This window comes from Neophocaena asiaeorientalis, unplaced genomic scaffold (assembly GCF_003031525.2).
Source record: "Neophocaena asiaeorientalis asiaeorientalis breed wild unplaced genomic scaffold, Neophocaena_asiaeorientalis_V1.1 scaffold145, whole genome shotgun sequence".
NCBI classification, from domain to species: Eukaryota; Metazoa; Chordata; class Mammalia; order Artiodactyla; family Phocoenidae; genus Neophocaena; species Neophocaena asiaeorientalis.
The window spans coordinates 284,441-312,285 of record NW_020172629.1 but is presented as its reverse complement, the minus strand read 5'-3'; the positions used below and the strand labels follow the sequence as shown (position 1 = coordinate 312,285).

The 27,845-nt window shown below is 39.1% G+C and overlaps 1 protein-coding gene across 1 annotated transcript in view; it reads left to right on the top strand.

Annotated features, from left to right (window-relative positions):
* The first annotated feature begins 4,704 nt into the window (after positions 1 to 4,704).
* Positions 4,705 to 27,845, top strand: part of KMT2C (lysine methyltransferase 2C) — a 206,933-nt gene continuing 183,792 nt past the window's right edge. The window contains exon 1 of the mRNA XM_024739165.1: positions 4,705 to 4,793. Coding sequence (XP_024594933.1) covers positions 4,748 to 4,793 — 46 coding nt within the window. The 5' untranslated portion in view covers positions 4,705 to 4,747. The remainder of the gene's footprint in view (positions 4,794 to 27,845) is intronic.

Here is a 27,845-nt window from a genome sequence, read left to right as displayed (position 1 = left end):
TCATTTCCTGTGTTTTTTGGGTTAATTGAATATTTTTTTTAGGATTCTATTTTATCTCCATTTGACTAATAAGCTGTGTGTTTGTGTGTGTGTGTGTTTACAAAGCAGTAGCTCTAGGATTTACGTTACACATTTTTAACTCATCAGCGTCTACTTTCAATTAATATCAGTTCAGATATAATAAAAAGCCTGTACATCAGTATACTTTTACCCTCCAGTGTTTTGAACTATTGTTGCCATATATTTAAATTTTATGTATATTATGAAATCCACAATAAATAAATAAATAATTTATTTATTTATTTATTTATTTGTGGTACGCGGGCCTCTCACTGTTGTGGCCTCTCCCGTTGTGGAGCACAGGTTGCGGAGCACAGGCTCCGGGCGCGCAGGCTCAGCGGCCATGGCGCACGGGCCCAGCTGCTCCGCGGCACGTGGGATCCTCCCAGACCAGGGCACGAACCTGTGTCCCCTGCACCGGCAGGCAGACTCTCAACCACTGCGCCACCAGGGAAGCCCCTCATAATAAATTGTTTTTGCTTTGAACAGTGAGTTAACTTTTAAAGAGATTTAAAAATAAGTCTTTTATATTTATTCACATAGTTGTCATTTCCATCACTCTTTATTCATTTCCATAGACGAATTTTGATCCAAATTTTTATTGAGTATTATTTTCCTTTTTTTCTGAAGAATTTCCTTAATGTGTCTTCTAATGAAGGTTTTTTGGTGAAGAATTTGTTTAGCATTTGTTTGAAAAAAGTTTTAGATTACTATTATCTATGTATCTATCTATGGCTGTGGTGGGTCTTTGTTTGCTGCACGCTGGCTTTCTTTAGTTGCGGTGAGCTGGGGCTACTCTTTGTTGCAGTGCACAGGCTTCTCATTGCAGTGGCTTCTCTTTGTTGCGGAGCACGGGCTCTAGGGCACACGGGCTTCAGTAGTTGCAGCACGCATGCTCAGTAGTTGTGGCTTGTGGGCTCTAGAGCGTAGGCTCAGTAGTTGTGGCGCACGGGCTTAGTTGCTCCATGGCACGTGGAATCTTCCCGGACCAGGGCTTGAACCCGTGTCCCCTGCATTGGCAGGCGGATTCTTTTTTTTTTTTTTTAAAGGGAATTCGATTCTTTTTTTTTTTTTAAAGGGAATTCCTTTATTTTTATTATTTATTTATTTTTTTGGCTGTGTTGGGTCTTCGTTTCTGTGTGAGGCCAGGGCCACTCTTCATCGTGGTGCGCAGGCCTCTCATTGTCTGCAGCCTCTCTTGTTGTGGAGCACAGGCTCCAGACACGCAGGAGCCTGTAGTTGTGGTTCACGGGCCTAGTTGCTCCGCGGCATGTGGGAGCCTTCCAGACCAGGGCTCGAACCCATGTCCCCTGGATTGGCAGGCAGATTCAGCCACTGCGCCACCAGGGAAGCCCAGAGAAGCGGATTCTTAACCACTGCGCCACCACCAGGGAAGTCCCTTTTGTTGTTGTTGAGAGGTAGATTTTGTTATAATACTTTGACAAGTGTTAAACTTTTTGGTTTTTTTTTTCCGGCTACCAGTTGAATTAGTTGTGGATCATTTTGATTCTGTTGATATTTTGTCAGCTGTTTTAGGGATGGTCTAGAATAGCATTTGTTCTAGGCTTCATTTAGCCCTGTTCCTAAAGGTGTGTTCTGAATACATTATATATAGTCATTGAGGTCTTGGCACTCTGGCTAAAGGGAACATGTTTGACTTCTGGCTCTCTGTGAGCTCTGGGACTTGTTCGTATTGCAGCTCTTCTGTAATGGTTCTTTCCTTGGAAGCTGTTCCTTTTCAGCCTTGTGAGGTTTTATACCACAACTGTACAGTTTGGTATTCAGGCAAAAACTCAAGGGTACCCTTATGCAGATTTCTGGAGCTTTTTCTCTGCACAGCTCGCTCCTACTGTGTACTCTGTTCTACAAATTCTAGCGTCCTTTATCACCCTTAACGGATGATTGAGCGTATGAATGCAATATGGAAATATAAAATATATTTATTTTATTTTTGACTGTGTCGGGTCTTAGTTGTGGTACGTGGGATCTTCATTGCAGCATATGCGTGATCCTTTGCTGAGGTGGGGCTCCTTGCTGTGGTGCTCAGGCTTCTCTAGTTGTGGTGCATGTGCTCTCTAGTTGTGGCCTGCGTGCTCAGTAGTTGCGGTGCACGGGCTTAGTTGCCCTGAGGCATGTGAGATCTTAGTTCCCCAACCAGGGATCGAAACGCGTGTCCCCTGCATTGGGAGGCAGATTGTTGACGCGTGTCCCCTGCATTGGGAGGCAGATTGTTGACCACTGAACCACCAGGGAAGTCCCTCTAAAGTTTTTTTTTTAAGTTAAACATAACTTAAACATAACTACTACTACTTAAACATAACTATTTGCCTAATAAAATCTAAAAATAATTATTCTCTCTTTTTCTATGAACAATAAAATCAACCTTAGCCCTGATAACCCTTTCCCATCAGGTTTTTGTCATCTCTTATTTGTTCTGCCTACTTTCCCCCTTCCCCTCATGAATGATGCTGTTTTGGCTGCTTGGCTTGGTGTGTTATATTGGCAAATTTCTAATATTAAATTATACTTGCATTCTCATTATATTTATTGGTATTCTTTTCATCCATAGTTTTTTGGATATGTTAGGATTTTGTTTCGGTTATTTCCTTTTAATTTTTTTCTGTGGGATGAGGATGACTTTTTTTTTTTTTTTTTGCGGTACGCGGGCCTCTCACTGTTGTGGCCTCTCCCGTTGCGGAGCACAGGCTCCGGACGCGCAGGCTCAGCGGCCATGGCTCACGGGCCCAGCCGCTCCGCGGCATGTGAGAACTTCCCAGACAGGGGCACAAACCCGTGTCCCCTGCATCGGCAGGCGGACTCTCAACCACTGCGCCACCAGGGAAGCCCGAGGATGACTTTTTGACAGTGTGTAGTATTGCACTTATTAAACTATTTGGACTTTGATTGCTTTAACTTAAAAAAAATTTTATATCTCCTTTATTGGTTTTGATGGATTAATATCCTTTTAAAGATAAGATTTAGGGCTTCCCTGGTGGCGCAGTGGTTAAGAATCCACCTACCAATGCAGGGGACACGGGTTCAAGCCCTGGTCCGGGAAGATCCCACATGCCGCGGAGCAACTAAGCCCGTGCGCCACAACTACTGAACCTGTGCTATAGAGCCTGCGAGCCACAACTACTGAAGCCCGCGTGACTAGAGCCTGTGTCCCACAACGAGAGAAGCCACTGCAGTGAGAAGCCCACACATCACAATGAAAAGTAGCCTCTGCTCCCCACAATTAGAGAAAGCCTGCGCGCAGCAACGAAGACCCAATGCAGCCCAAAATAAATAAATACATAAAATTAAAAAAAAAAGATTTAAATAGGTTTCCTGTTATTTAAAAGTGTTTTTTGCTTTACCTTTTCATATTATTTTTCTCTATTCTTTATTGTTTTCAACTCTTTTAAGTATTTTTCAAATAAATACTGTGTTCGTTTGTACTTTTTCTTTTCAAGTAATGAAATAATTTAAAGCTCTGAAATTATCTGAATACTGCTTTGTCAATTTCTAAGTTTTTAAAAATATGTAATGTCTTTATTTTTTCTTTCTTATTTTATGTGTTTAAAAACTGTTTTTGACTGACTTCTATCCTTTATGACACCTCAAAAACTTTAAAGGTCTTTGCAGTTAATTGCATTGGGTAAGAGAATTGTACTTTACCATGACTCTTTTTTTTAAAAACATCTTTATCGAAGTATAATTGCTTTACAATGTTGTGTTAGTTTCTGCTGTATAACAAAGTGAATCAGCTATATGTATACATATCTTCCCATATCCCCTCCCTCCCTATCCCACCCCTATAGGTGGTCACAAAGCACCGAACTGATCTTACCATGACTCTTATGTTTATTTTACTTTACTGAAGTGTTTATAAATTAAAATCCATCACACTTGTAAGGCAAGTGTGATTCGATCATGCTTAATAGTTAGATTTTTTGTTTTTTGGTGGGGGTGGTTTGCAGGAGTGTGCCTCACTTTCTCCTTAAGGGGTAGGTGTCTTAAAAATGCAGACGTCTGGGCATCACTCCTCAATTTCATTAGATCTAGAGGTGTAACCTGGTGTGTGAACTTTGAACCCACTAGGTAGTTAAAAACCACTACTGTAGGGCTTCCCTGGTGGCGCAGTGGTTGAGAGTCTGCCTGCCAGTGCAATGGACACGGGTTCATGTCCTGGTCCGGGAAGATCCCACGTGCTGCGGAGCGGCTGGGTCCGTGGGCCATGGCCACTGAGCCTGCGCGTCCGGAGCGTGTGCTCCGCAACGGGAGAGGCCACAGCAGTGAGAGGCCCGCGTACCGCAAAAAAACCCGCCAAAAAACAAAAAAACAAAACCACTACTGTAGACAGAGGGAGTGATCTCAAGGTCTGGTAAAAGAGGGGAAAACCTAGCCTGGAGAATACTTACAGAAGTGAGTTATGATGACACAAATATATTAATATGGGCCTGTCCCCACATTTAGGTATAAGGAAGGGCTGAATATGTGGGAAAAATGACTGTAAAGTGTGATACTTACTATTTGATATGGTAAAGTAAAGGAAAAATTGCCTAAATTATTTTGTGTACCTTCAACTTGTGCTTTATGTTGAGTATAATTCTAAGATTTAATGTGTAACATTTAATTATATGTTTATTTCTTTGTCCATAGGCCTCGAAGTAGAGGAAAAAGTACAGTGGAAGATGAGGACAGCATGGATGGGCTGGAGACAACAGAAACAGAAAATACTGTGGAAACAGGTTTCAGAACTTAATTTAAAAATTTAAGAATTTACAGAATAATTTATATAGTTAGCCGTCATCTATACGCCGAGTTCTAAAACTTCCACGTGCTAGAGTAGTTTAATAAGTAATGACAAAGTGATAAAACTGAGTTTCTCCCTTTTTTTCCCCTAAAGCTCTGATTTAGTAGAAATTGCTTAATCTCTGTAGAGAAATATTTTACTAAAGCAAAATTAAAACTGGAATAAACAGTAATTCCAGGCCATTCGTATCATATCTCATGGGAGATGTCTGGCTTATGAACCATCTAGTGTTTGTTTATTGTGTTAGTATATATGTGAGGAAAAAATATGTTCCATTAGCAAATGATACTGTGAAATGCTGCGTGAGAGCAGAGCAAATACTTCCTAGTGTACGGGACTTTTAGGTGCCTTAAATAAGCTAATGTGTGTTTTGCATCTGCAAAAGGAAAATAGAATAGGTTGCCCAAAGTAGTTTCCAAAGTTTACACCAAGTTAGTGATTTAATGAGGTGTCAATGGGACTAGGTTTCATATTGTGTTCACAGGATATCTACGCGCGATGGTCTGTCATTGTCAGTATTTTTACAGTTGTTGTTTAGACATAGTTGATAGGCTTTTTCTCTGATGTTGAATGTCACCACCTTGATGCTTACAGAATGTCATACAGTTTTTAGAGAAAATTAGAAATTGCTGTATCTTTTATAATATAATTTTCCATGAAATACTTTTGGTTGTCAAATGTATTGCTATTATATCCAAGTAATTCTTGGAAAAGCCTTCAAACGTTCTGCAGTTCTCATTCCTTTTTCCCATAGAGTCTAGTTAAGAAGAGTGACAGGAGAGAAGCTTGTAAGTTCAGAATTCTACATTTTACCCTTTGGTGTACATTCATTACCACATTATTTATTTATTTTTATAAATTTATTTATTTTATTTATGTTTTTTTTGGCTGTGTTGGGTCTTTGTTGCTGCATGCAGGCTTTCTCTAGTTTCGGTGAGCAGGGGCTACTGTTCATTGCGGTGCGCGGGCTTCTCATCGCGGTGGCTTCTCTTGCTGCCGAGCCTGGACTCTAGATGTGCGGGTTTCAGTAGTTGTGGCATGCAGCCTTCAGTAGTTGTGGCTCATGGACTCTAGAGTGCAGGCTCAGTCGTTGTGGCGCACGGGCTTAGTTGCTCCGCCGCATGTGGGATCTTCCCGGACCAGGGCTCGAACTGGGGTCCCCTGCACTGGCAGGCAGATTCTTAACCACTGTGCCACCAGGGAAGCCCCTCATTACCACATTACTTTAAACTTGGGTTTATATAAGTTCTCCACTAGTTATTTTTCATAGATTTTCCCCTTAATTTAAATTTTTTCTGTACTTTGTACCGTTACTTTCTTGTGAAAAGTTTTTTGTAATTTTAAGTGACATTTGTGGTGTAACGATTACTTGCAAGTCCCTTTAAGCCAGTGCTCTAAGACTGTCCACAGGTCCCTTTTGGTTGCACTTACCAGAAGTCTCCTTGAGTACTCTGTCTTGTTCTCTGAAGATTTAGCACGTCCCTTTCCATTTTCCTCTCCTTCTCCCATTGTCAACTTTAATAATCTATTCAACACCCAGACCTTGTAGCTCCTTGATTTCCTCAAAATCCTCTTCTCCAGCCCACCTCAGTCACTCATTCTTATGGGCAAACTTTAGCCTTTATCACTGTATCACTTACTAGGACACTTGCTGTTTCACTTCCAAAGTCTCAGTTTCAACTGTCCTTACTATGCCTCTTCTTTCACTAGCTCACTTTTTCCTAATATCCGCACCACAGAAATTCTTCAGACACACTGAATTCTCCAGCTCAGTGATCTTACTGATGGGGTCTGTCAGCCTCCTTTTCTAGTTCAGATTTCGTTATCCAGTATTGTAGCTGTTCCGTTATGCACCCTAAACTCCTTTGCCATCCTCCCACTATTTTGCTTTCATAGCAAAACTCAGACTGCATTTTAGCAGTGAAAAGGGCTGGAGAAAACCATAAACTTGCTGACTGGTGGCATTTTAAATTTATGACCTCAAATCTCAAGTGGGTCATGATTGCTGTCCTTCACTCATTATAGTCTACTTAGAATTCCCACTCCCATTATCAGGGATAATTCTTTCACCACCTTTTCTTCTCCCTTCAAACTTCTGACACCTCATTTTTCAGTTGATGATCTTGCTTATTTCAATGAAAAAATAAATAGAAGCAATCAGGAAAGAAATTCCACATTCATCCGCAATCAGATCTTCTTTCTTGCTTGTGTCTCTGTCCATCTATTTTATTATACCTTCCTAACTTAAAGTGGGATGAAAAGTCTCTGGGGTCATCTGCAGCCAACTCTTCTACCTGCGTCCTGGATTCTGTCCCGTTTGCGCCTTCGGTTTTCCTTGGTTTCTGGTATCAAGAATTTTCTCTCTCAGTGAAATCATTTCCATTAGTATTAGCATTTGTTGCAGTATCACCCTTCTTAAACATAAATAACTTCTCGTGGTCAGCTACCCCTTTTAGCTACCATATTGCACCTTTGCTCATCTTTATAGCAAAAGCCCTTGAAAGAATTGTCTATACTTATGGTTGTTACTTATTTTTGACCATGTTTTCATGAACCTACTCCCGTCAGGCTTTCTTCCTCCTGCTCTCCCAGAGCTGGTTTTGATTTCATATTTTGCCAAAACCACTGTTCAGTCTCTGTCCTCCTGAGGTATTCAGTGTCATTTTCACACGGCTAACCATTTTCAGGAGGAAAACCTTTTGTTTTAATTGGGCTTTTTCAGGACGCCTCATTCTCTTGCTTTTTCCTATCTCACTGATCTCTTTTGCTCATCTCACAGATTAGGTGGTCTCATTTAGTTCAGTTGCTTTAAATATTATCTATGTGCTGGTAACTCTAAAAATTATATTACCAGCACTTTTCTTGCTTTGAACACAACCAGTGTCTTCAGCTTACTTCTTAACATCTCCTCTTCGATGTCTTAAGAGGGTCTCAAACTTAATGTGTCTTCTGTGGAACTGTTTACTGTTGTCCCAAAACCTTCTGTTCGTCCAGTGTTCCCACCTCAGTAAATGACATTGTGGATTGTTCAGCCTCGAAATAAGGAGCCTGTTGGAAAATGCTCTGGGCTTTACCTTGATAATCCTGCCTGATTTCAGTCACCTCTCATCTCCTCCTCTGCTGTCGCTCCAGAACTAGTCACCACCACTGCCTGTGTGGACTGCTGCAGGAGCTTCCCAACTGGTCTTGCTGCTTTTACTCTCACTCCATTCTAGTTTTGTTCTTCATGTAGTACTGGAGTGAGCTTTTAATTAAAACCCAAAGTAAGAGTGTTTTATTTCCCTTCTGTAAACTATTCAAGGCCTCCAGGGATACTTAAAAGAAAACCTAAAGTCCATATATGGTCTTCAAGCTCTACTGACTTTGGCTACCTGTCCAGCCACATCTCCTGTCTTCCCCTTGCTCTCTGGGCTCCAGCCATATTCCTTTTTCAGGCACTTGAACTTTTTGTCTTCTTTGCCTGGAACGCCTTTCTCCCAGATACTCATGGAACTTTTTGCTGTACGTCAGTCAAATTTCTACCCAGTGCTGTCTTGTTGGAGAGGCCTTTCCTGACCAGCCTGTCGAAAAGCAGCACTTGTCGTGCTCTATCCTCTTCTCCTGCTTTACTTCTCCTCCTAGTATTTAACAGATATGACATTATAATTCATATTTGTTTGTGTGCCTTTCATACTAAAACATAAACTTCATGAGGTCAGGGATTTGTCTTGTTCGTTGATTTATTCCCAGTGCCCAGAATACTTCCAGGCATATGATAGGCATTGATGCTGTGTGTGTGTGTGTATATATATATATATTTATATTTATCCTGTCCTTCCGTATGAAAGTTAAATAAAGCCAATTGTGTTAGTCTTTGCTCTGTCTTTGTGCTTGGAAAGACCTTTGTCCAGTTCCTTTAGTGAACACATAGGGCAAGGAGAATAGTAAAGAAAAGGGTAAAGAACAATTGTTAAAATTACCAACCTGCAATCAAAGAGAAGAAAGAGTTTCGTAAATTTCTAATCAATTTAAAAGCACATTCCAGTTGACTGCAAGACTTTGACATCTCTGCAGGTCTCCAGGCCCAGGATTTATTGGAAGGTCTCTTACTCTGTGAATTGTGTGCCTTGACACATTTCTTTAACGATTTGTAGTAATTTAAGAGTATTAATTAAAATGAGTACTCTTTTAAGGTGTGTGTGTGTGGGGTGAGGGTAAGTGACGGGAATGAGTATCCTACAAGTGGTCATTGGGAAAGTAGCAAGAATTCTCACAAGTTTTTATGGTAAGAAAAATCCTCTCTTTTGGAGGTGGTGCGACTGTTGCCAGTTCTGTGTCCATTTTTCTTTATGAATAAAATCAACTTAAATGAAGTGCTAGTTACTTGAGGAGAGAAATTCCACTTTTCTTTGAGAGTCATTATATAATCAGGGCTTTGCAAACTTGTTTTAGTTAATTATAATTGGTTAATTATGATTTAGCTAATTATAATTAAACCTTTTTTTTTTTTTAAACTGCTGAAGTTGTCATTGTGTGGCTAGTGGGAGTCCCTTTTTGTCTGGCTTCTTAATCCTTTTTAATATCTCAGAGTGTTTCAAAGCTATTGCTCGTTGGCAAGAATATTTTTCAGGCCCATCTTTAATACTCTGCCTCAGGATATGAAATCGCCTACTCTGTAAGACTACTAGTTCTTTTTAGTGGATAATAGTATGAGAGATCAAAGTCTAGGCTGTAGGGATGCATATCATATTGTTTCTGTTGAGAATTAGTTATGTTAGTCCATTCTAGTGATATACTAGTAATTATATAGATGTGAGGCTGTATATACATGCTTAGAAATATCAGTTCACATTCATACTTTCAGGTAACCACTAGCATAATTTTTTAAATAGACTTTAGTTTTTTTTTTTTTTTTTTTTTGCGGTACGCGGGCCTCTCACTGTTGTGGTTGCGGAGCACAGGCTCTGGACGCACAGGCTCAGCAGCCATGGCTCATGGGCCCAGCCGCTCCGCGGCATGTGGGATCTTCCCGGACCAGGGCACGAACCTGTGTCCCCTGCATTGGCAGGCGTACTCTCAACCACTGCGCCACCAGGGAAGCCTTAGACTTTAGTTTTTAGAACAGTTACAGGTTCACAGCAAAATTGAGTGGAAGGCACAGATATTCTCCATTTACCTCCTGCCCCTACACACGCATAGCCTCCCGTTTATCAGCACTCCCACCAGCATTGGTGCATCTGTTATGATTGATGAAACTACAGTGACACAGTATTTTCACCTTAAGTCCATAGTTTACATTAGGGTTCACTCTTGGTATACATTCTGTAGGTTTGGGAAGAATGTATAATGACATGTATCAATCAATATAGTATCATACAGATACTTTCACTGCCCTGAAAATCTTCTGTGCTATGCCTATTCATCCTTTCCTCCCCTCTAAGCCCTGGCAACCATTGTTCTTTTTTCTGTCTCCATAGTTTTGTCTTTTCCAAAATGTAATATAATTGGAATCATACCATATGTAGCCTTTTCACATTGGCTCATTTCACTTAGTAGTATACATTTACGGTTCTTTTCACGGCTTGAAAACTCATTTCTTTTTATTGCTGAAAAATATTCTGTTGTATGTATGTACAGCAGTTTATCTGTTCACCTCCTAAAGGACACCTTGGTTGCTTCTAGGTTTTTGCAATTATGGATAAAGCTGCTATAAACATTTGTGTGCAGAGTTTTGTGTGGACATAAGTTTTCAGCTCCTTTGGGTAAATACCAAGGAGCATGATTGCTGGGTCATATGGTGAGAGTATGTTTAGTTTTGTGAGAAACTGGCCAAACCATTTTCCAAAGTACCATTTTGCATTCCCACCAACAATGAATGAGAGTTCCCGTTGCTTCACAGCCTCACCAGCATTTGGAGTTGTCAGTGTTCTGGATTTTGGCCATTCTGATAGGTGTTTAATAGTATCTCATTGTTTTAGTTTACACTTCCCTGATAACATATGCTGAGGGATACCTTTTTATACACTTATTTTCCATCTGTATATCTTCTTCCACTATTCTGTTAAATTCTTTGACTCATTTTTTAATCAGGTTGTTCATTTTCTTATTTTTGAGTTTTAAAAGTTCTTCATATAATCTGGATAAGAGTCCTTTACCAGATACATCTTTTGCAAATATTTTCTTCTAGTCTGTGGCTTGTCTTTATGTATCTCTTGGCAATGTTTTCTGCAGAGCAGAAATTTTAAATTTTAATGAAGTCTATCTAGTGTATCAGTTATTTCTCTCATGTATCATGCTTTTGGTGTTGTATCTGAAAAGCCATTGCCAAACCCAAGGTCATCTCGATTTTCTCCTGTGTTATCTTCTGGGAGTTTTATAGTTTTACATTTCACATTCTTCTGCGCCACCAGGGAAGCCCCTGTGATCCATTTTGAGTTAATTTTTGTGAAGAGTGTAAGGTTTGTGTCTAGATTCTTTTTTTGTGTGTGCTTGGATGTCCATTTGTTCCAGCACCATCTGTTGACAAGGCTGTTTCCTAAAGTGGAAGCTTAGTTTATTGAGTTTAGATTCTTCTTTCTTTTTTTTTAAAAAATTATTTATTTATTTTTGGCTGTGTTGGGTCTTCATTGCTGTGCGCGAGCTTTCTCTAGTTGCGGTGAGTGGGAGCTGCTCTTCATTGTGGTGCACAGGCTTCTCATTGCAGTGGCTTCTCTTGTTGTGGAGCATGGGCTCTAGGCACGTGGGCTTCAGTAGTTGCGGCATGCAGGCTCAGTAGTTGTGGCTCACAGGCTCTAGAGCACAGGCTCAGTAGTTGTGGCACACAGGCTTAGTTGCTCTGCGGCATGTGGGATCTTCCCGGACCAGGGATCGAACCCGTGTCCCCTGCATTGCATTGGCAGGAGTATTCTTAACCACTGCGCCACCAGGGAAGCCCCCCTTGTTTGTTATATATGCATTCAATGCTATGAATTTCCCTTATTCCCATTGTGGTCTGAGAGCAGACATTGTATGATTTTTATTATTTTAAATTTGTCTCAAGGCACAGAAACAAATTTATTTGGTCTGTTGGTAAATGTTCCATCTGACCTGGAGAAGAATGTGTATTCTGCTACTGTTGGATGAAGTAGTCTAAAGATGTCCATTATATCCAGTTGATTGATGGTGGTGTTGAGTTCAACTATGTCGTTACAGATTTTCTGTCTGCTGGATCTGTTTTTGATAGGTGGCTATTAACATCCCCATATATAATAGTGGATTTATATATTTGTCCTTGTAGTTCTATCAGTTTTTGCCTCATGTATTTTGACGCTCTGTTGTTAGGTGCATATGTATGTGTTAAGGATTTTTATGTGTTGTTGGAGAATTGACCCTTTTATTATTATGTAGTGTTTCTCTTTATCCCTGAGAACTTAACTTGTTATGATGTCTGCTGTGTCTGAAAGCTTCTGCTTTTTTTTTTTATCTGAACAAATTTTCAGTATTCAAGTATTACAGTATTATTAACTATAGTCATCATGTTGGTACATTAGATCTCCAGACATATTCATTCTATAAAACTGCAACTTTGTACCCTTTGACCAACAGCTCCTCATTTTCCCCACCCCGTGGTAACTACTGTTCTTCTCTCTGGCCAACTTTACATTTTTTATTAGAATTTTGACTTAGTTTTTCTAGGCTATAGACTTTTCAAAGTCCCACCGGAGGGAACTTTCCCCAGATTGTGCCTGGTACATCAGTTCCATTCTTAAGAGTCTAGAGTCGGTGAGCATTTGTTTGAATCCTTCCTTCCATATTTTATTTTATTTTTTTATTATTATTATTTTTTGTGTGGTACGCTGGCCTCTCACTGTTGTGGCCTCTCCTGTTGCAGAGCACAGGCTCCAGACGCGCAGGCTCAGCGGCCACGGCTCACAGGCCCAGCCGCTCCGCGGCATGTGTGATCTTCCCGGACCAGGGCGCGAACCCATGTCCCCTGCGTCGGCAGGCGGACTCTCAACCACTGCGCCACTAGGGAAGCCCCTTCCTTCCATATTTTAATTAACACAAGGTTAAATGACACCTTCAGACTGTATCGTTAACAGTTTTATCCAGCAGTCTTAGTTCATACTGGACTTCAGTCTTGCCCAGGGTACCTCATTTCTCACAAAGGAAGAACACAGTCAAACTGGGTGCATGCTCGTGTCTTGGCTTTCACTCTGTATAGACCACTCTCTCGATTATCCAGGTCTTTTTAAAGAATTGCCTCAACTCTTCGCTTTGTGAATACCCACCCTCAACTCCCTTTTCAGAAGTTCTGCCTTGATCATTAGACTTCACTAAGCCTGTTTCTCTCGAGTTTTTGCATAGCCCGAAGTGTCTGTACCTTACTTCTATGTGGAGACATTTTTAACTGATACTGTGTTTTACCTGAAAGTCTAGACATGATATTTAATCCTTCTTTATTTCTGAATGAGTTTAGCAGATCTGGAGGCAAAACTTCTCACTAAAAGCCCTGAGAAGGGGAGCTATTATAAATGATACATTAAAAAAAAAAACCCAAAAAACACCTGTCTTCCAGTTGTATATAACTAATATATAAAAATATGATTTATATCAATATTTGTATGTTTGCTTAAACTTATTTGTATCATATCAGTTGTAGAAACTTTTGTGTATGTCGTTTCCAACTTATGGAGTAAATGTTTAATTGGTTTTTATTAATTACTTAAACCAAAAAAAAAGGTGTTTAAGGCTGGATTTTGTTTTAACATGATTCCTAGTGTTTTCCCTAGGTTTCGATATTATTTTTATTATCCTTATTTTCTAAATGTATTTTAATTGTAGTTTTGGTCTCCTCTTCGACTTCTGAGCTGTTTAAGAGAGTTTAAAAAGTTTCCAATTGTTTGTGTGGATTTTCTCCTTGATTTTTGTTATTCATTTCTAATTTTATTATATTTCATTGGTTTTGTATACTTTCTACATTTTGGAATTTGAGGTTTCTTGACGTATTCATCAGCTTTGGAAAATTCTCAGCTATTATATATTCAACTATTGCTTTTGTATCATTCTTTGTTTCTTCTAACTAAATGTTCATTAGACTGTTTCACGGTGTTTGTTATCATTTATCCTCTCTTTTAAATTTTTTTAATACTTTTGTTCCTCTGTCCTTTGTTCTAAACAGATCATTCTAGATAGATCTTACAGTTTTCTTATCCCCTTTTAACCATGTAGTCGCTTGTTAAACATAACAATTGAGTCCATTTATTACGTTTTAAAAGTTCTGGGCTTCCCTGGTGGCGCAGTGGTTGAGAGTCCGCCTGCCGATGCAGGGGACGTGGGTTCGTGCCCCGGTCCGGGAAGATCCCACATGCCGCGGGGCGGCTGGGCCCGTGAGCCATGGCCGCTGGGCCTGTGCGTCCGGAGCCTGTGCTCCACATCGGGAGAGGCCACAGCACTGAGAGGCCTGCATACCGCAAAAAAGAAAAAAAAGTTCTTTATTCAAGTTTGCAACTTTTTGTAGTTCTTAGTTCCCTCCTGAAAATTTTAATGCTCTGATTTTATTACCTTTAACATGGTAAATACAGTTGGTTTAAAATTTTTGTTTGATTATTGCAGTATCTGGAGTTGTTCCGTTTCAGCTGTTTCTGCTCATTCTTGCTCATGTCATCCTGTCTCCTCATGTAACTGATTATGTATGCTTGTGTGCTGGACAATTTATTTGTAGAAATAGATTGATGATGTTTTTCCCCTAAAAGGTAGTTTTTCTTTGATTTTTTTACTGGTACCTAGGGGCACTAGTATTTTAGGAGCACCTCAGTTCAGTTTCATGTCTCTATTTTCTGTTCCAAGCATGTAACTCAAAGCTGTGCAGCACTCCTTGCAGAGATTGATTTCTGGTTCATTTTTCCTGTTGATGTCCACAACTTAGGGGTTCCTGCCATCTTGAGTTCCCATTCCCTGGATGGTTGTAGACTTCTAGGACTATCGATGAGTCTGTTGAAAGTCACAGTGCGTGCTCTTGGTTGCCTTTTCCTGAGCAGCCGACACCCCCATGGGAAATGCAGCCCTGAATATCAGGCTCACCTTCCTTTAATAATCCTTTACAACCTTGTTAGTTTTTTGATGCTTTTAGGACATTTTTACTTTCAAAAATATTTTACTCAGTTTTCTTGTCTTCAGTGGGAGGGTTGTTTCAAATTACCTAGTCTGCTGTTAGAGAAGTAGATGTTCTCTGGAGTTTTCTCTGCATTCTTTTTTTTTTTGAATGGATTAGTTATCCATTTTATACATATTAGTGTATACATGTCAATCCCAATCTCCAATTCATCCCCCCCATCCCCACTTGGTGTCCATAGGTTTGTTCTGTACATCTGTGTCTCAGTTTCCTCCCTGCAGACTGGTTCATCTGTACCATTTTTCTAGGTTCGACATATATGGTGTAGTATAATCATTTTCACAATATTGATTCTTCCAATCCAAGAACACAGTATATCTCTTGATCTATTGGTGTCATGTTTAATTTCTTTCATCAGTGTCTTATAGTTTTCTGCATCTGGGTCTTTTGTCTCCCTCTGTAGGTTTATTCCTAGGTGTTTTATTCTTTTTGTTGCAATGGTAAATGGGAGTGTTTCCTTGATTTCTCTTTCAGATTTTTCATCATTAGTGTATAGGAATGCAAGAGATTTCTGTGCATTAATTTTGAATCCTGCACCTTTACCAAATTCATTGATTAGCTCTGTTAGTTTTCTGGTGGCATCTTTAGGATTCTCTATGTATAGTATCATGTCATCTGCAAATAGAGACAGTTTTACCTCTTCATTTCCTAATTGTATTCCTTTTATTTCTTTTTCTTCTCTGGTTGCTGTGGCTAGGACTTCCAAAACTATGTTTCCCTCTATGCCTACACTCTGGAGAGTTTTTATCATAAATGGGTGTTGAATTTTGTCAAAAGCTTTTTCTGCATCTGCTGAGATGATCATATGGTTTTTATTCTTCAGTCTGTTAATATGGGTTATCACATTGATTGATTTGCATATATTGAAGAAACCTTGCATCCCTGAGATAAATCCCACGTTATCATGGTGTATGAGTCTTCTCTAAATGTTTGATAGAATTCACCTGTGAAGCCATCTGGTCCTGGACTTCTGCTTGTTTGAAGATTTTTAATCACAGTTTCCATTTCATTTTTTGTGATTGGTCTGTTCATATTTTCTATTTCTTCCTGGTTCAGTCTTGGAAGGTTATACCTTTCTTATTGTTTTCTTTGTTTCTATTTCATTTATTTCTGCTCTGATCTTTATGATTTCTTTCCTTCTACTATGGGTTTTGTTTGTTCTTCTTTCTCTAGTTCCTTTAGGTGTAAGTTTAGATTGTTTATTTGAGAGTTTTTTTGTTTCTTGAGGTAGGCTTGTAGTGCTGTAAACTTCCCTCTTGGAACTGCTTTTGCTTCATCCCATAGGTTTTGGATCGTCATGTTTTCATTGTCGTTTGTCTCTAGGTATTTTTCAATTTCCTCTTTGATTTCTTTTTTTTTTGCAGTACGCAGGCCTCTCACCATTGTGGCCTCTCCCATTGCGGAGCACAGGCTCCAGATGCGCAGGCTCACCGGCCATGGCTCATGGGCCCAGCCGCTCCGCGGCACTTGGGATCTTCCCGGACCGGGGCATGAACCCGTGTCCTCTGCATTGGCAGGCAGACTCTCAACCATTGCGCCACCGGGGAAGCCCCTCTTTGATTTCTTCAGTGATCTCTTGGTTATTTTGTAACGTATTGTTTAGCCTCCATGTGTTTCTGTTTTTTAGGTTTTTTCCCCTGTAATTGATTTCTAATCTCATAGCGTTGTGGTCAGAAAAGATGCTTGATATGATTTCAGTTTTCTTAAATTTACTGAGGCTTGATTTGTGACCCAAGATGTGGTCTGTCCTGGAGAATGTTCTTTGTGTACTTGAGAGGAAAGTGTAATCTGCTGTTTTTGGATGGAATGTCCTATAAATATTAATTAAATCTATCTGGTCTGTTGTGTCATTTAAAGCTTCTGTTTCCATAGTAATTTTCTGTTTGGATGATCTGTCCATTGGTGTAAGTGAGGTGTTAAAAGTCCCCCACTATTATTGTGTTATTGTTGATTGCCTTTTTTATAGCTGTTAGCAGTTTCCTTATGTATTGAGATGCTCCTATGTTGGGAGCATATATATTTATAATTGTTGTATCTTCTTCTTGGATTGATCCCTTGATCATTATGTAGTATCCTTTCTTTTCTCTTGTAACCTTCTGTATTTTAAAGTCTATTTTATCTGATATGAGTATTGCTACTCCAGCTTTCTTTTGATTTCCATTTGCATGGAATATCTTTTTCCATCCCCTCACTTTCAGTCTGTATGTGTCCCTAGGTCTGAATTCGGTTGCTTGTAGATAGCATATATATGGGTCTTGTTCTTGTATCCATTCAGTGAGCCTGTGTCTTTTGGTTGGAGCGTTTAATCCATTCACATTTACGGTAATTATCAATAATTATTACGTATCAATATGTATGTTTCTATTACCATTTTCTTAAATGTTTTGGGTTTGTTTTAGTAGGTCCTTTTCTTCTCTTGTGTTTCCCACTTAGAAAAGTTCCTTTAGCATTTGTTGCAGAGCTGGTTTGGTGGTGCTGAATTCTTTTGCTTGTCTGTAGAGCTTTTGATTTCTCCATCACATCTGAATGAGATCCTTTCTGGGTAGAGTATCTTGGTTGTAGGTTCTTCCCTTTCATCACTTTAAATATGTCATGCCACTCTGTTCTGGCTTGTAGTATTTTCTGCTGAGAAATCAGCTGTTAACCTTATGGGAGTTCCCTTGTATATTATTTGTTGTTTCTCCCTTTCTGCTTTCAGTAATTTTTCTTTTTCTTTAATTTTTGCCAGTTTGATTCCTATGGGTCTTGGCGTGTTTCTCCTTGGGTTTATCCTGTATGGGACTCTCTGTGCTTCCTGGACTTGGGTGGCTATTTCCTTTCCCATGTTAGGGAAGTTTTCAACTATAATCTCTTCAAATATTTTCTCAAGTCCTTTTTTTTCTCTCTTCTCCTTCTGGGACCCGTATAATGCGAATGTTGCTACGTTTAATGTTGTCCCAGAAGTCTCTTAGGCTGTCTTCAATTCTTTTTTCTTTATTCTGTTCTGCAGCTATGAATTCCACAATTCTGTCTTCCAGATCGCTTATCTGTTCTTCTGCCTCAGTTATTCTGCTATTGATTCCTTCTAGTGTATTTTTCATTTCAGTTATTATATTGTTCACCTCTGTTTGTTATTTAATTCTTCTAGGACTTCGTTAAACATTTCTTGCATCTTCTCGATCTTTGCCTCCATTCGTTTTCCGAGGTCCTGGATCATCTTTACTATCATTATTCTGAATTCTTTTTTTGGAAGGTTGCCTGTCTTCACTTCATTTAGTTGTTTTTCTGGGGCTTTATCTTGTTCCTTCATCTGGTACATAGCCCTCTGCCTTTTCATCTTGTCTATCTTTCTTTGAATGTGGTTTTTCTTCCACAGGCTGCAGGATTCTTTTCTCTGCATTCTAATATGTTCTAGTTTATGTAAATTTTGGGCGACACTTGAATAGAATGTATAGTCTGTTTTGTTTCCTTGGGTCGTATATGAAAGTTGATATCCATTTATTAGAGTCTACCAGCCAGGATATTGTTACTAAAAGTAAAATAACTCGGGGCTTCCCTGGTGACACAGTGGTTAAGAATCTGCCAGCCAGTGCAGGGGACACAGGTTCAAGCCCTTGTCTGGGAAGATCCCACATGCCGTGGAGCAACTAAACCCGTGCACTGCAACTACTGAGCCTGCGCTCTAGAGTCTGCAAGGCACAACTACTGAGCCTGCAAGCCACAACTGCTGAAGCCCACATTCCTAGAGCCCCTGCTGTGCAACAGAGGAAGCCACTGCAGTGAGAAGCCCACACACCACAACATAGTGTAGCCCCCACTCGCTTCAACTAGAGAAGGCCTGCACGCAGCAACCAAGACCCAACACAGCCAAAAATAAAAAAAGTAAAAATTAAAAAAAAAGTAAAAGAATTCGAATTTGAAGAAAGAATGAAATCTATGGGTCATTTACTGTCATGTTCAGAGATCAGATGGGTTTGAGTTGGCTTAAGTCAGCCTCACTGTTGTCACAAAATTCCTGGTTCATTGTATCTCTGCCTTTTTCTAAGTCAGCTGCATCCTGTGGCTGGCTCCCCTTGATGGAAGATGGTTGCCTGCAAACTTGGGTACCACGTGATTTCTTGTCCATATCCCTGGAGAGGGAGCGTGACTCTGTATCATCTAAACAGAATTGTTGGACCAGTTTTTATCATATGTCAGTTGCTGACCCAGTCTGTTTCAAAAGTAACCCAATCTCTGGTATCCAAGTACCATAGTCAGAGGTCACACCTAGAGTTAGGGATAGGAGCGGCATGATGGCTTCGGTGGCAGAGAGGCATGAAGTGGTGCCAAGGGGGCACTGTGCAGGTCATGGTTATAGATTCTGTTTGGAGGTCCTCCACTTGCTTCTTAACGTTTTATCTGCTTCCTTTGTTAAGGGCTGGGGCAGCTTATTTTTTCTTCTGCTTTGATTGAGCTGCATTGATGTGTAGAATCCATCCTTCGTTTCAAGAATGGTTTTTTCCGTAGAATCTTTGAATATTTTTTTCCATTCAGTCTATTTTCCTTGTTAAGTAGTAGTAATTATGCATATTTGTTGTATGTGTTATTCTTTTTCTTTGACTAATCTTCTTTCATCATCTTCACTGTTTTAGATTCTTCTGTTTTCTCCAGTGCATCCACCACATCCCAACATTGTCTTCAGAGTTATTGTTGCTTCATGTGATCCTCTTGTTTTCAGTTCTGCAATTATTTTGATTTCTTCAATTTCTTTGCTCCAGCTCACACTCAACGTAGTAGTGATTGGTGGTAGTTGAGGTTCTGGAGCCACACTGCTTGTGTTTGAATCCAAACTCCTCTCTGCTTATTGTGTTTTTGAGCAAAGTTCCTTGACCTCTTACCTTGCCTCCTCATCTGTAAAATGGAGATGATGATAGTAGCTGTGTTTTGGGGATACCCCGCCATGGGTCCCTTGCACCTGACACATCTTGTGTATGCCAGCAATGGAAGGCCTTGACCACTCCTTACCTGGGCCTTTTTTTCTCAGGGTTGTGTTTGCAGTGAGCAACCTTGAAGAATGAGGTCGTGTCTCCCTCTGGGACAAAGAGCAGGTTGTTTAATGCTTTTACTATAAAAGCAGTGGTTTCCCACACTCTTTGTTCCTTGTAATACAGTTCACTGAGAGTGCAGGAGTCCATTTGGGCCCATGGTTTTGCCCCCGTGACACTTGGGGGCCAGAAGGGAACTGACAACAGTATCCTCATGCTTCTGCTGCTTGCTGTGCAGTGAGTAATGCAGTCCTTTTGTCTTTGATCCAGGAGTCTTGTGTCTTCTGCCAGCATCCATGAAACAGTAGCAGACTAACTCATTAGCTTGTGTAAAGTCCTAGGCCAGGCAGCCGTCTTCATAAGGTTGTGAAGTTTAAATGAGTTAATGCGTTTAACCACCTACAACATTGCCTAGGACATAGTAAGCACTTACTAAATGTTAGCCATGAAGATGTCCCTTTAATATCTCTTTAAATATTATTTGCATTGGATTTTTAGGCCTAAATAAAGATAAGGCTCAGAAGATTAACATTGCTATAAATATCCATTATTATATGGTGAAGATGTATATTGTAATTTGTTGGGTTTATTTAGTTTCTTTTATTAGTTGTGAAAAATGAGTATCCATTAAAAACACATTTTTAAGAAGTCATATAGAAAAACTAAAGGAAATATTTTTAACTAAATAAAATATCCAGAGAGCAGTTGAATTTTGACAATTAGTATCCTAATTAATGTCACTGTGGTTTTGAGGTCTTGATAAGTATCAGAGTCTTCCTTAATTCTTTTGTGCTTACATTAAAAAATCATATTAAAAGTATAATAGTAATGTATATTTGTGAAAATTTATGAAACTATGGGTAAGTATAAAGAGAATAAGTTAGCTGTAAAAGTGTTAGCTTCTAGGGAACCACTGTTTGACATTTTTGTGTAATTTATTTATAGTTGCTTACATTTTAAAGTCTTTACATGCCCTCTGAAAGGGGTGACTATCCTGATATTAATGAGTGTCAAGTAGTTTAATGAATAAAGATAGAATAAGTAAAATATTTGCTATTCATCATGTGCTAATTCTTTAGCTTTATAGCACAGTTTGGATGTAGTAGATACATTAGATTCAGTGAGCCACACACCACTGGAAAACGTAACTGTCGGGATGCAGACTTTTTTTTGAGCACCACTGTTCAAAAGAAGGAAAGGACATGATTACACAATTTCTTAGATATGCGTTCTTTTGTAGTCTTAGTACTATAAAGGAATCAAGGAAAGTATTGCCAGTTCTGGGGAGGTAAAGGAAGGTAGGAGAGAGAAAAATAATTTTTATTCTACTTAGTAGTTGACTAAATCATAGAAGCATGCGTATGGTTTGGATAACTAGTAGAAAAATGGATGTTCGTGTTGACTAATGTAATTACCAAATATTAGCCCATTTAAAAATTTATATTTTTCTGTGCTTTTTCTAATTTATGTGTTTGTGTATAATAAGATTTATCTGCTTGCTTTGTATTACACAATGTTTAATTAATCAATTAATTAGACAATTACTGAACATCATCCAGGTTGTGTGATAGGCTCTGGTTTGTAAAACAGATAAAGTAGCTGCTTTCATAGAGTATATAGTCTAGTGGGGTGCTGTCTAGTGGTACACTTTTTCGTGTCACTGACCCCTATGGCAGACTCTTTTCCAAATAATGTTTTAAAACTAATAAAATTGCAAAGATAAATATTTATACTGAAATATTACCAAAATAGAAAAAAGCCAAATTTGTAATTTCATAATGTGTTCTTTATTTACTCTTAAATCATAAAATCTAATTTATAATTATGGTAATTTTGAAGTAGTGATGAGGGTAAGTGATATTTTGGGGATATCTGCAAGCATTGAATGTGATAAATTATCTGCTTTCTGTTGGTGACAGAGACATGAGTATGGCTGTACAACTCTGCTTGTGCGTATATTCATGATGAAATGGGTTTATTTTAAAATTCTAAATCTCAGAGGTCAGTAAAAATAAAGATGTAATTTCTCCCTCCAGCATGCTAGAACCCCTGATTAAATACAGTCTAAAAATTAAAAGATAGGATGCTTTGCTTTTATTTTATTTTATTTTTTAAAATTGAAGTATAGTTGATTTACAGTGTTGTATTAGTTTCTGGTGTACAACAAAGTGATTCAGATATATAGATATATATATATATCTTTTTCATATTCTTTTCCTTTATGGTTTATTACAGGATATTGAATATAGTTCCCTGTGCTATACAATAGAACCTTGTTGTTTATCCATCCTATGTATAATAGTTTGCATCTGCTAATCCCAAACTCCTACTAATCTATCCCCCCTGCTGAACCATAAGTCTCTTCTCTATGTCTGTGAATCTGTTTCAGTTTCATAGATAAGTTCATTTGTGTCATATTTTAGATTCCACATATAAGTGATATCATATGTTATTTGTCTTTCACTTTCTGACTTACTTCGCTTAATATGATAATCTCTAGGTATATCTACGTAGCTGTAAATGACATTATTTCATTCTTTTTTATGGCCGAGTAATATTCCATTGTATGTATGTATATACCACATCTTCTTCATCCAATCATTATTTAGTTTGTTTCCCTGTCTTGGCTGTTGTAAATAGTGCTGCTGTGAACATAGGGGTGTATGTCTTTTCAAATTATAGTTTTGGCTGGATATATGCCCAGGAGTGGGATTGCTAGATCATATGGTAGCCAAGTTTTTTGAGGAACCTCCATACCATTTTCCATAGTGACTGCACCAATTTACATTCCTACCAACAATGTTCCCTTTTCTGCACACCCTCTTCAGCATTTGTTATTTGTAGACTTTCTGATGATGGCCATTCTGACTGCCGTGAGGTGGTACCTCATTGTAGTTTTGATTTGCATTTCTCTAATAACTAGCAATGTTGAGTAAAAAGATAGGGTGCATTGAAGGGATGCACTGTGTATTGGTAAGGAGGCCATAATTGGACTCTAGAATATTTTTGACATCTTATAGTCTATTACGCTGTCATGTTGGTGAGTTTGCTGAATATATTTGTAGGATACATACAGCTCTTTCAAAGAATTATTTAACCTTTGGGGGGAAATTTCATATTGATCAAGATCAAAATATTTTATTTCTATGAACTTTGCTGTGAAGTAAATGTTCTTACTACTTTATAATTTTATTCAGTAGTGCTTAAGAAGTAAAGAGAAAAACTATATTTTCAACTTTCATCTCATTCTTCATATTCAACAAATGATTCCTCAGTAACATGGTCCTAGTAAAATATTAACATTTTGGTTTAACATGAATTTATTCATAAAACTTATGAGCTATGATCAGATCAGATATTGTGCCAGGCAGTGTGTAGTAGTGGAAAGAGCACCCTTGGGCTTCGGAGTTACACAAATCTGATTGTGTATCCCAGCTTTGCTTCCTGTTAGCTATGTGACCTCAAGCTTGTTTAACTTTCAGACTTAGTTTCCTTATCTTTTTTTAAAAATAAATTTATCTATCTATATATCTATGTATCTATGGCTGTGTTGGGTCTTTGTTGCTGCGCGCGGGCTTTCTCTAGTTGCAGTGAGTGGGGCTACTCTTCGTTGTGGTGCACGGCCTTCTCATTGCGGTGGCTTCTCTTGTTGCGGACACGGGCTCTAGGCTTGCAGGCTTCCGTAGTTGTGGCACGTGGGCTCAGTAGTTGTGGCCCGCAGTCTCTAGAGCGCAGGCTCAGTAGTTGTGGCACTTGGGCTTAGTTGTTCCGCGGCATGTGGGATCTTCGCGGACCAGGGAACGAACCCATGTCCCCCTGCATTGGCAGGCAGATTCTTAACCACTGCACCACCAGGGAAGTCCAGATATTCCTCTGTTTTTTTTTTCTTCGTTGATCTTTACAACTTATTGGTTTTTTAAACTTCTTTTTTTCTTACATCTTTATTGGAGTATAATTGCTTTACAATGTTGTGTTAGTTTCTGCTGTATAACAAAGTGAATCAGCTATACATATAGATATATCCTCGTATCCCCTCCCTCTTGCGTCTCCCTCCCACCCTCCCTATCCCACCCCTCTAGGTGGTCACAAAGCACCGAGCTGATCTCCCTGTGCTATGCGGCTGCTTCCCACTAGCTATCTGTTTTACATTTAGTAGTGCAGATATGTCAGTGCCACTCTCTCACTTCATCCCAGCTTACCCTTCCCCATCCCTGTGTCCTCAAGTCCATTCTCTACATCTGCGTCTTTATTCCTGTCCTGCCCCTAGGTTCTTCAGAACCAATTTGTTTTTAATTCCATATATATGTGTTAGCATATGGTATTTGTTTTTCTCTTTCTGACTTCAGTCTGTATGACAGACTCTAGGTCCATCCACCTCACTACAAATAACTCAATTTCGTTTCTTTTTATGGCTGAGTAATATTCCATTGTATATATGTGCCACATCTTCTTTATCCATTTGGAATATAATTGCTTTACAGTGTTGTGTTAGTTTCAGATATTACTCTTTTTTAAAAGAGAAGAATTAAGTGAGAGAACTATTAGGCACACTTACACTTGTCCTTTTAGTTTCAGCTGGGCTTCTGATACTTTTCTGAAGCCTTTCTAAATTATATTTTCCACCTCTTCCCTTAACTCCCATGATACCTTGTACCTCCATCATGACAGTGATTGTGTCCTGTTGCCATCATTTGCTATTTCCTGAATAGATCCATTAAGCATAGGGATCCTGACTCTTTTTTTTCCCCATTAAAGAGATGTTTTCTCATAAAGAGATGTTTTCTCATATGTACCCTGATAAACACAATAAAATAGACTGTATTTTTGTACTACCATTGGACTAGAATGTGTGGTACATAGTAGTTACCCAAAATTTTGTTTGGTAAAAAAATCATTCTAAAGCAATGATTTATTGAATCCCTAGCAAACAGCCAGGAGGTGCTAAATAAATGTTCTGTTTATTCCTGTTATTTCCCACAATACAGTTTAATAATGTGTGATCTGGTGGGTGATATCCAACTAGATGGAAAGTAAATACATAGTTATAGTATGTGAACGTAGGTAATCAGAGTAGCAGCTACATACCTACACTTACTGTATACTTAGGGCATTAGGCTAAGTGCCCAATGTATTATCTTTTTTGATCCTTAGAGACAGTTTTATAGTAGCTGGCATTAGCTATCTGTTAAATGATTAGCAAACTGAAATTGAGATGAGGTTAATTAAGCAAGTTGTGAAGGTCACATTGCTAGCAAATGACTGAGATATGATGCAAATTCTGGACCATTTGACTCCAAGCCTTTGATTTTAACTAAAGCAGCAAAACAGCCTTTGCTATTAATTTTAAACTTTTTTGTGTCATAGAACCAACTATTTAGGATTAATCCTAAGTAAGAGTAAGAGTCATGGGCGGTGGAATGGCATTGTGTAAGGGCACGGTTAGAGCTAATTTACAGTTGTGTCCCATTTACCTATGTATCTACAAAGGTTTGCCTAGAGTGCACATGCTATCCAAGTTCTCTTAGGTTCTTTAGTGTAGTTACCACCCACATGTGACACCTGGTGGTTTGAGTTTACACACAAGTAGGTGCTTCGAATAAAACCACCCCACTCTGATCATCCCCAGGGTTGGAGAGGACTCCATCTTTCTGGTTTTAGAGCATTTTGAGACCAACTGGCTTTGTCAGTATTTTAGGTCAGGTTCAAAATAAGGAGAAAGGTACACTGGAGATTGTGTATCAAAGAAAAATATAACCCTTAAATTTTTAATTTTTTTTTAAATTTATTTTTGGCTGTGTTTCACATCTTGTGGGATCTTAGTTCCCTGACCAGGGATTGAACCTGGGTCCTCAGCAGTGAAAGCTTGGAGTCCTAACCACTGGACCACCAGGAAATTCTCAACACTTAAATTTTTTTTTTAAAAAGTATGTGCTTGTTCTTATTTGCGCATTTCTGGACTGTAGTCATTTGAACAAATAGAATCCCATGAAAGGCAAAAACTGCAAAGTGGCACAGGTTGAAAGGCAAGCTTTCTTGCATTAGGCACAAGTACAGGATGGTGTTTGAGGCATTTTTATTAGTTAACTGCAGGTAGCCAAGTACTCGCATCAGAACCGTTCCCTCAGTTGTCTCTGGGTTCACAGTCATTTCATCCAGAGCATCTCTGGTTGACATCTCTTGTTGGCTATTTGGGTTTCATTTCACATTCTGCTGCCAAACTCTTGACAGTCTTTCGAAGACTTGGGCTAAGAGAGGAGAGGGGCGTAAACACTAGTTTAATTGTCCTGCCTTCACTTTGAGAGGTAGTGAGACCTAACTTTTCTACTAAATGAAGAGTGACAGCCAAAAGAAATAGGTTGTATTATTACGTGTAGTTTCACATATTTAGGGATACCTTTTTCTATTTCTATTTTGTGGCTGGAACTGTTCCCTAGGAAGCAGTTATAGGACTTTTCCTTGTTCCTTAAAAAAACAAATGATTAAAACAACAAAATCCAAACCAAAAATAAGACCAAAACCCACCAATCCTTATTGGATCTTTGGCAGATCCAGGTTAGAATCATGGGCAGAGCCAGTAGGAAAAATAGCTAGAGGAGAATATTCCTTTTTTTTTTTTTTTTTTTTTAAGAAAAGAGAACTTTTAAAACCTGCTTTACTACTGTCCTCCTTGTGGATCAGGCCTGTTCCTGGTCCCATTTCTTAAAAAAGAAAAAAAATCCCTTGGTCTGAATCTGTTTTTTTCCCCTCTGAAATTTCAAAAGTTGTGTACCTGAAGACCTACCAACAACATTCATATTTAACCTTACCGTTTCTTTCTAGGTCTAATTTGAGAGAGAGAGAGAGACAGGCAGAGAGATTGTCCTCTTACTTACTTCCCCTTAGTTATAAACAATAAAGAAAACCCAAAGAATGTTTAAAGTGTTATGTGTTTTATTTTTCAGGGGGAGAAAAACAACAGAATACCTGAGATTGTGCCTCAATTTCCTAGAAGAAAACTTCTGACTAGAGGCCGTAGTGGTGGTTAGCAACATATTAAGAGAGAACGGACAGGCCATACCTATTGGAGGGACCCTGATTTTGGGGGAGGGGGGGATGCAGGCTAAATGGTGCTTGTTCTTAGGAGAAACGTGTTCGCAGGGATGTAGTGACATGACCCTCATCCACCTAACTCATTGTAAGCTTCTGAGGCCCTCTTCTTATTCCTCTTTTACAGTTCTCATTTCTTCTCTTGACTCTTACCCTTTCTTGTTACCTAGTAGTAGAAATGGTACAAAAAGGGCATACCCCACATGTGCTCTGGACATCTCTGGGTAGAAATGAAATGCTTCTTTAAAGGTGTTTTTATATATGGTGATTTTATAGTACTTTGAATATTATAGGCAGAGAGAATCTCTCAAGCCGTACCGTATTCCTTTCTGTCTTTGGTTGTAAAAGTGCTAGAGGGCAGGCAACGCAGAAATTCCTGGCTCTCTCCAGATGCTTTCCCTGGAGCTCTGGAGGCAGCTGGTCTGCTTTTCAAGTTATTGCAGGTCACAGCACTACCATATATTTTGATACAGCATAAATGGTGTCAGTTGATTTCCAAACACTGCTATCACTGTTCTCTCACCTGCTCACCAGCCCGCCTATTTTAAGTTTTTGTTACGGCAGTGCTCCACACCTGATGCTGGTTTCTGTGTTAGAGCATGGGCTAAACTGATGTAACAGAGATGTCCAAATATAGCAATGGTTTAAATAAAACATTCATTTTTCTTTCGTGTAATATTTCTGAGAGTGAGAGGTCCAGGCTGATGGGGTGACTTTGCTCCCTGTGGTTTTTTTTTTTGGGGGGGGGGACGCGGGCCTCTCACGG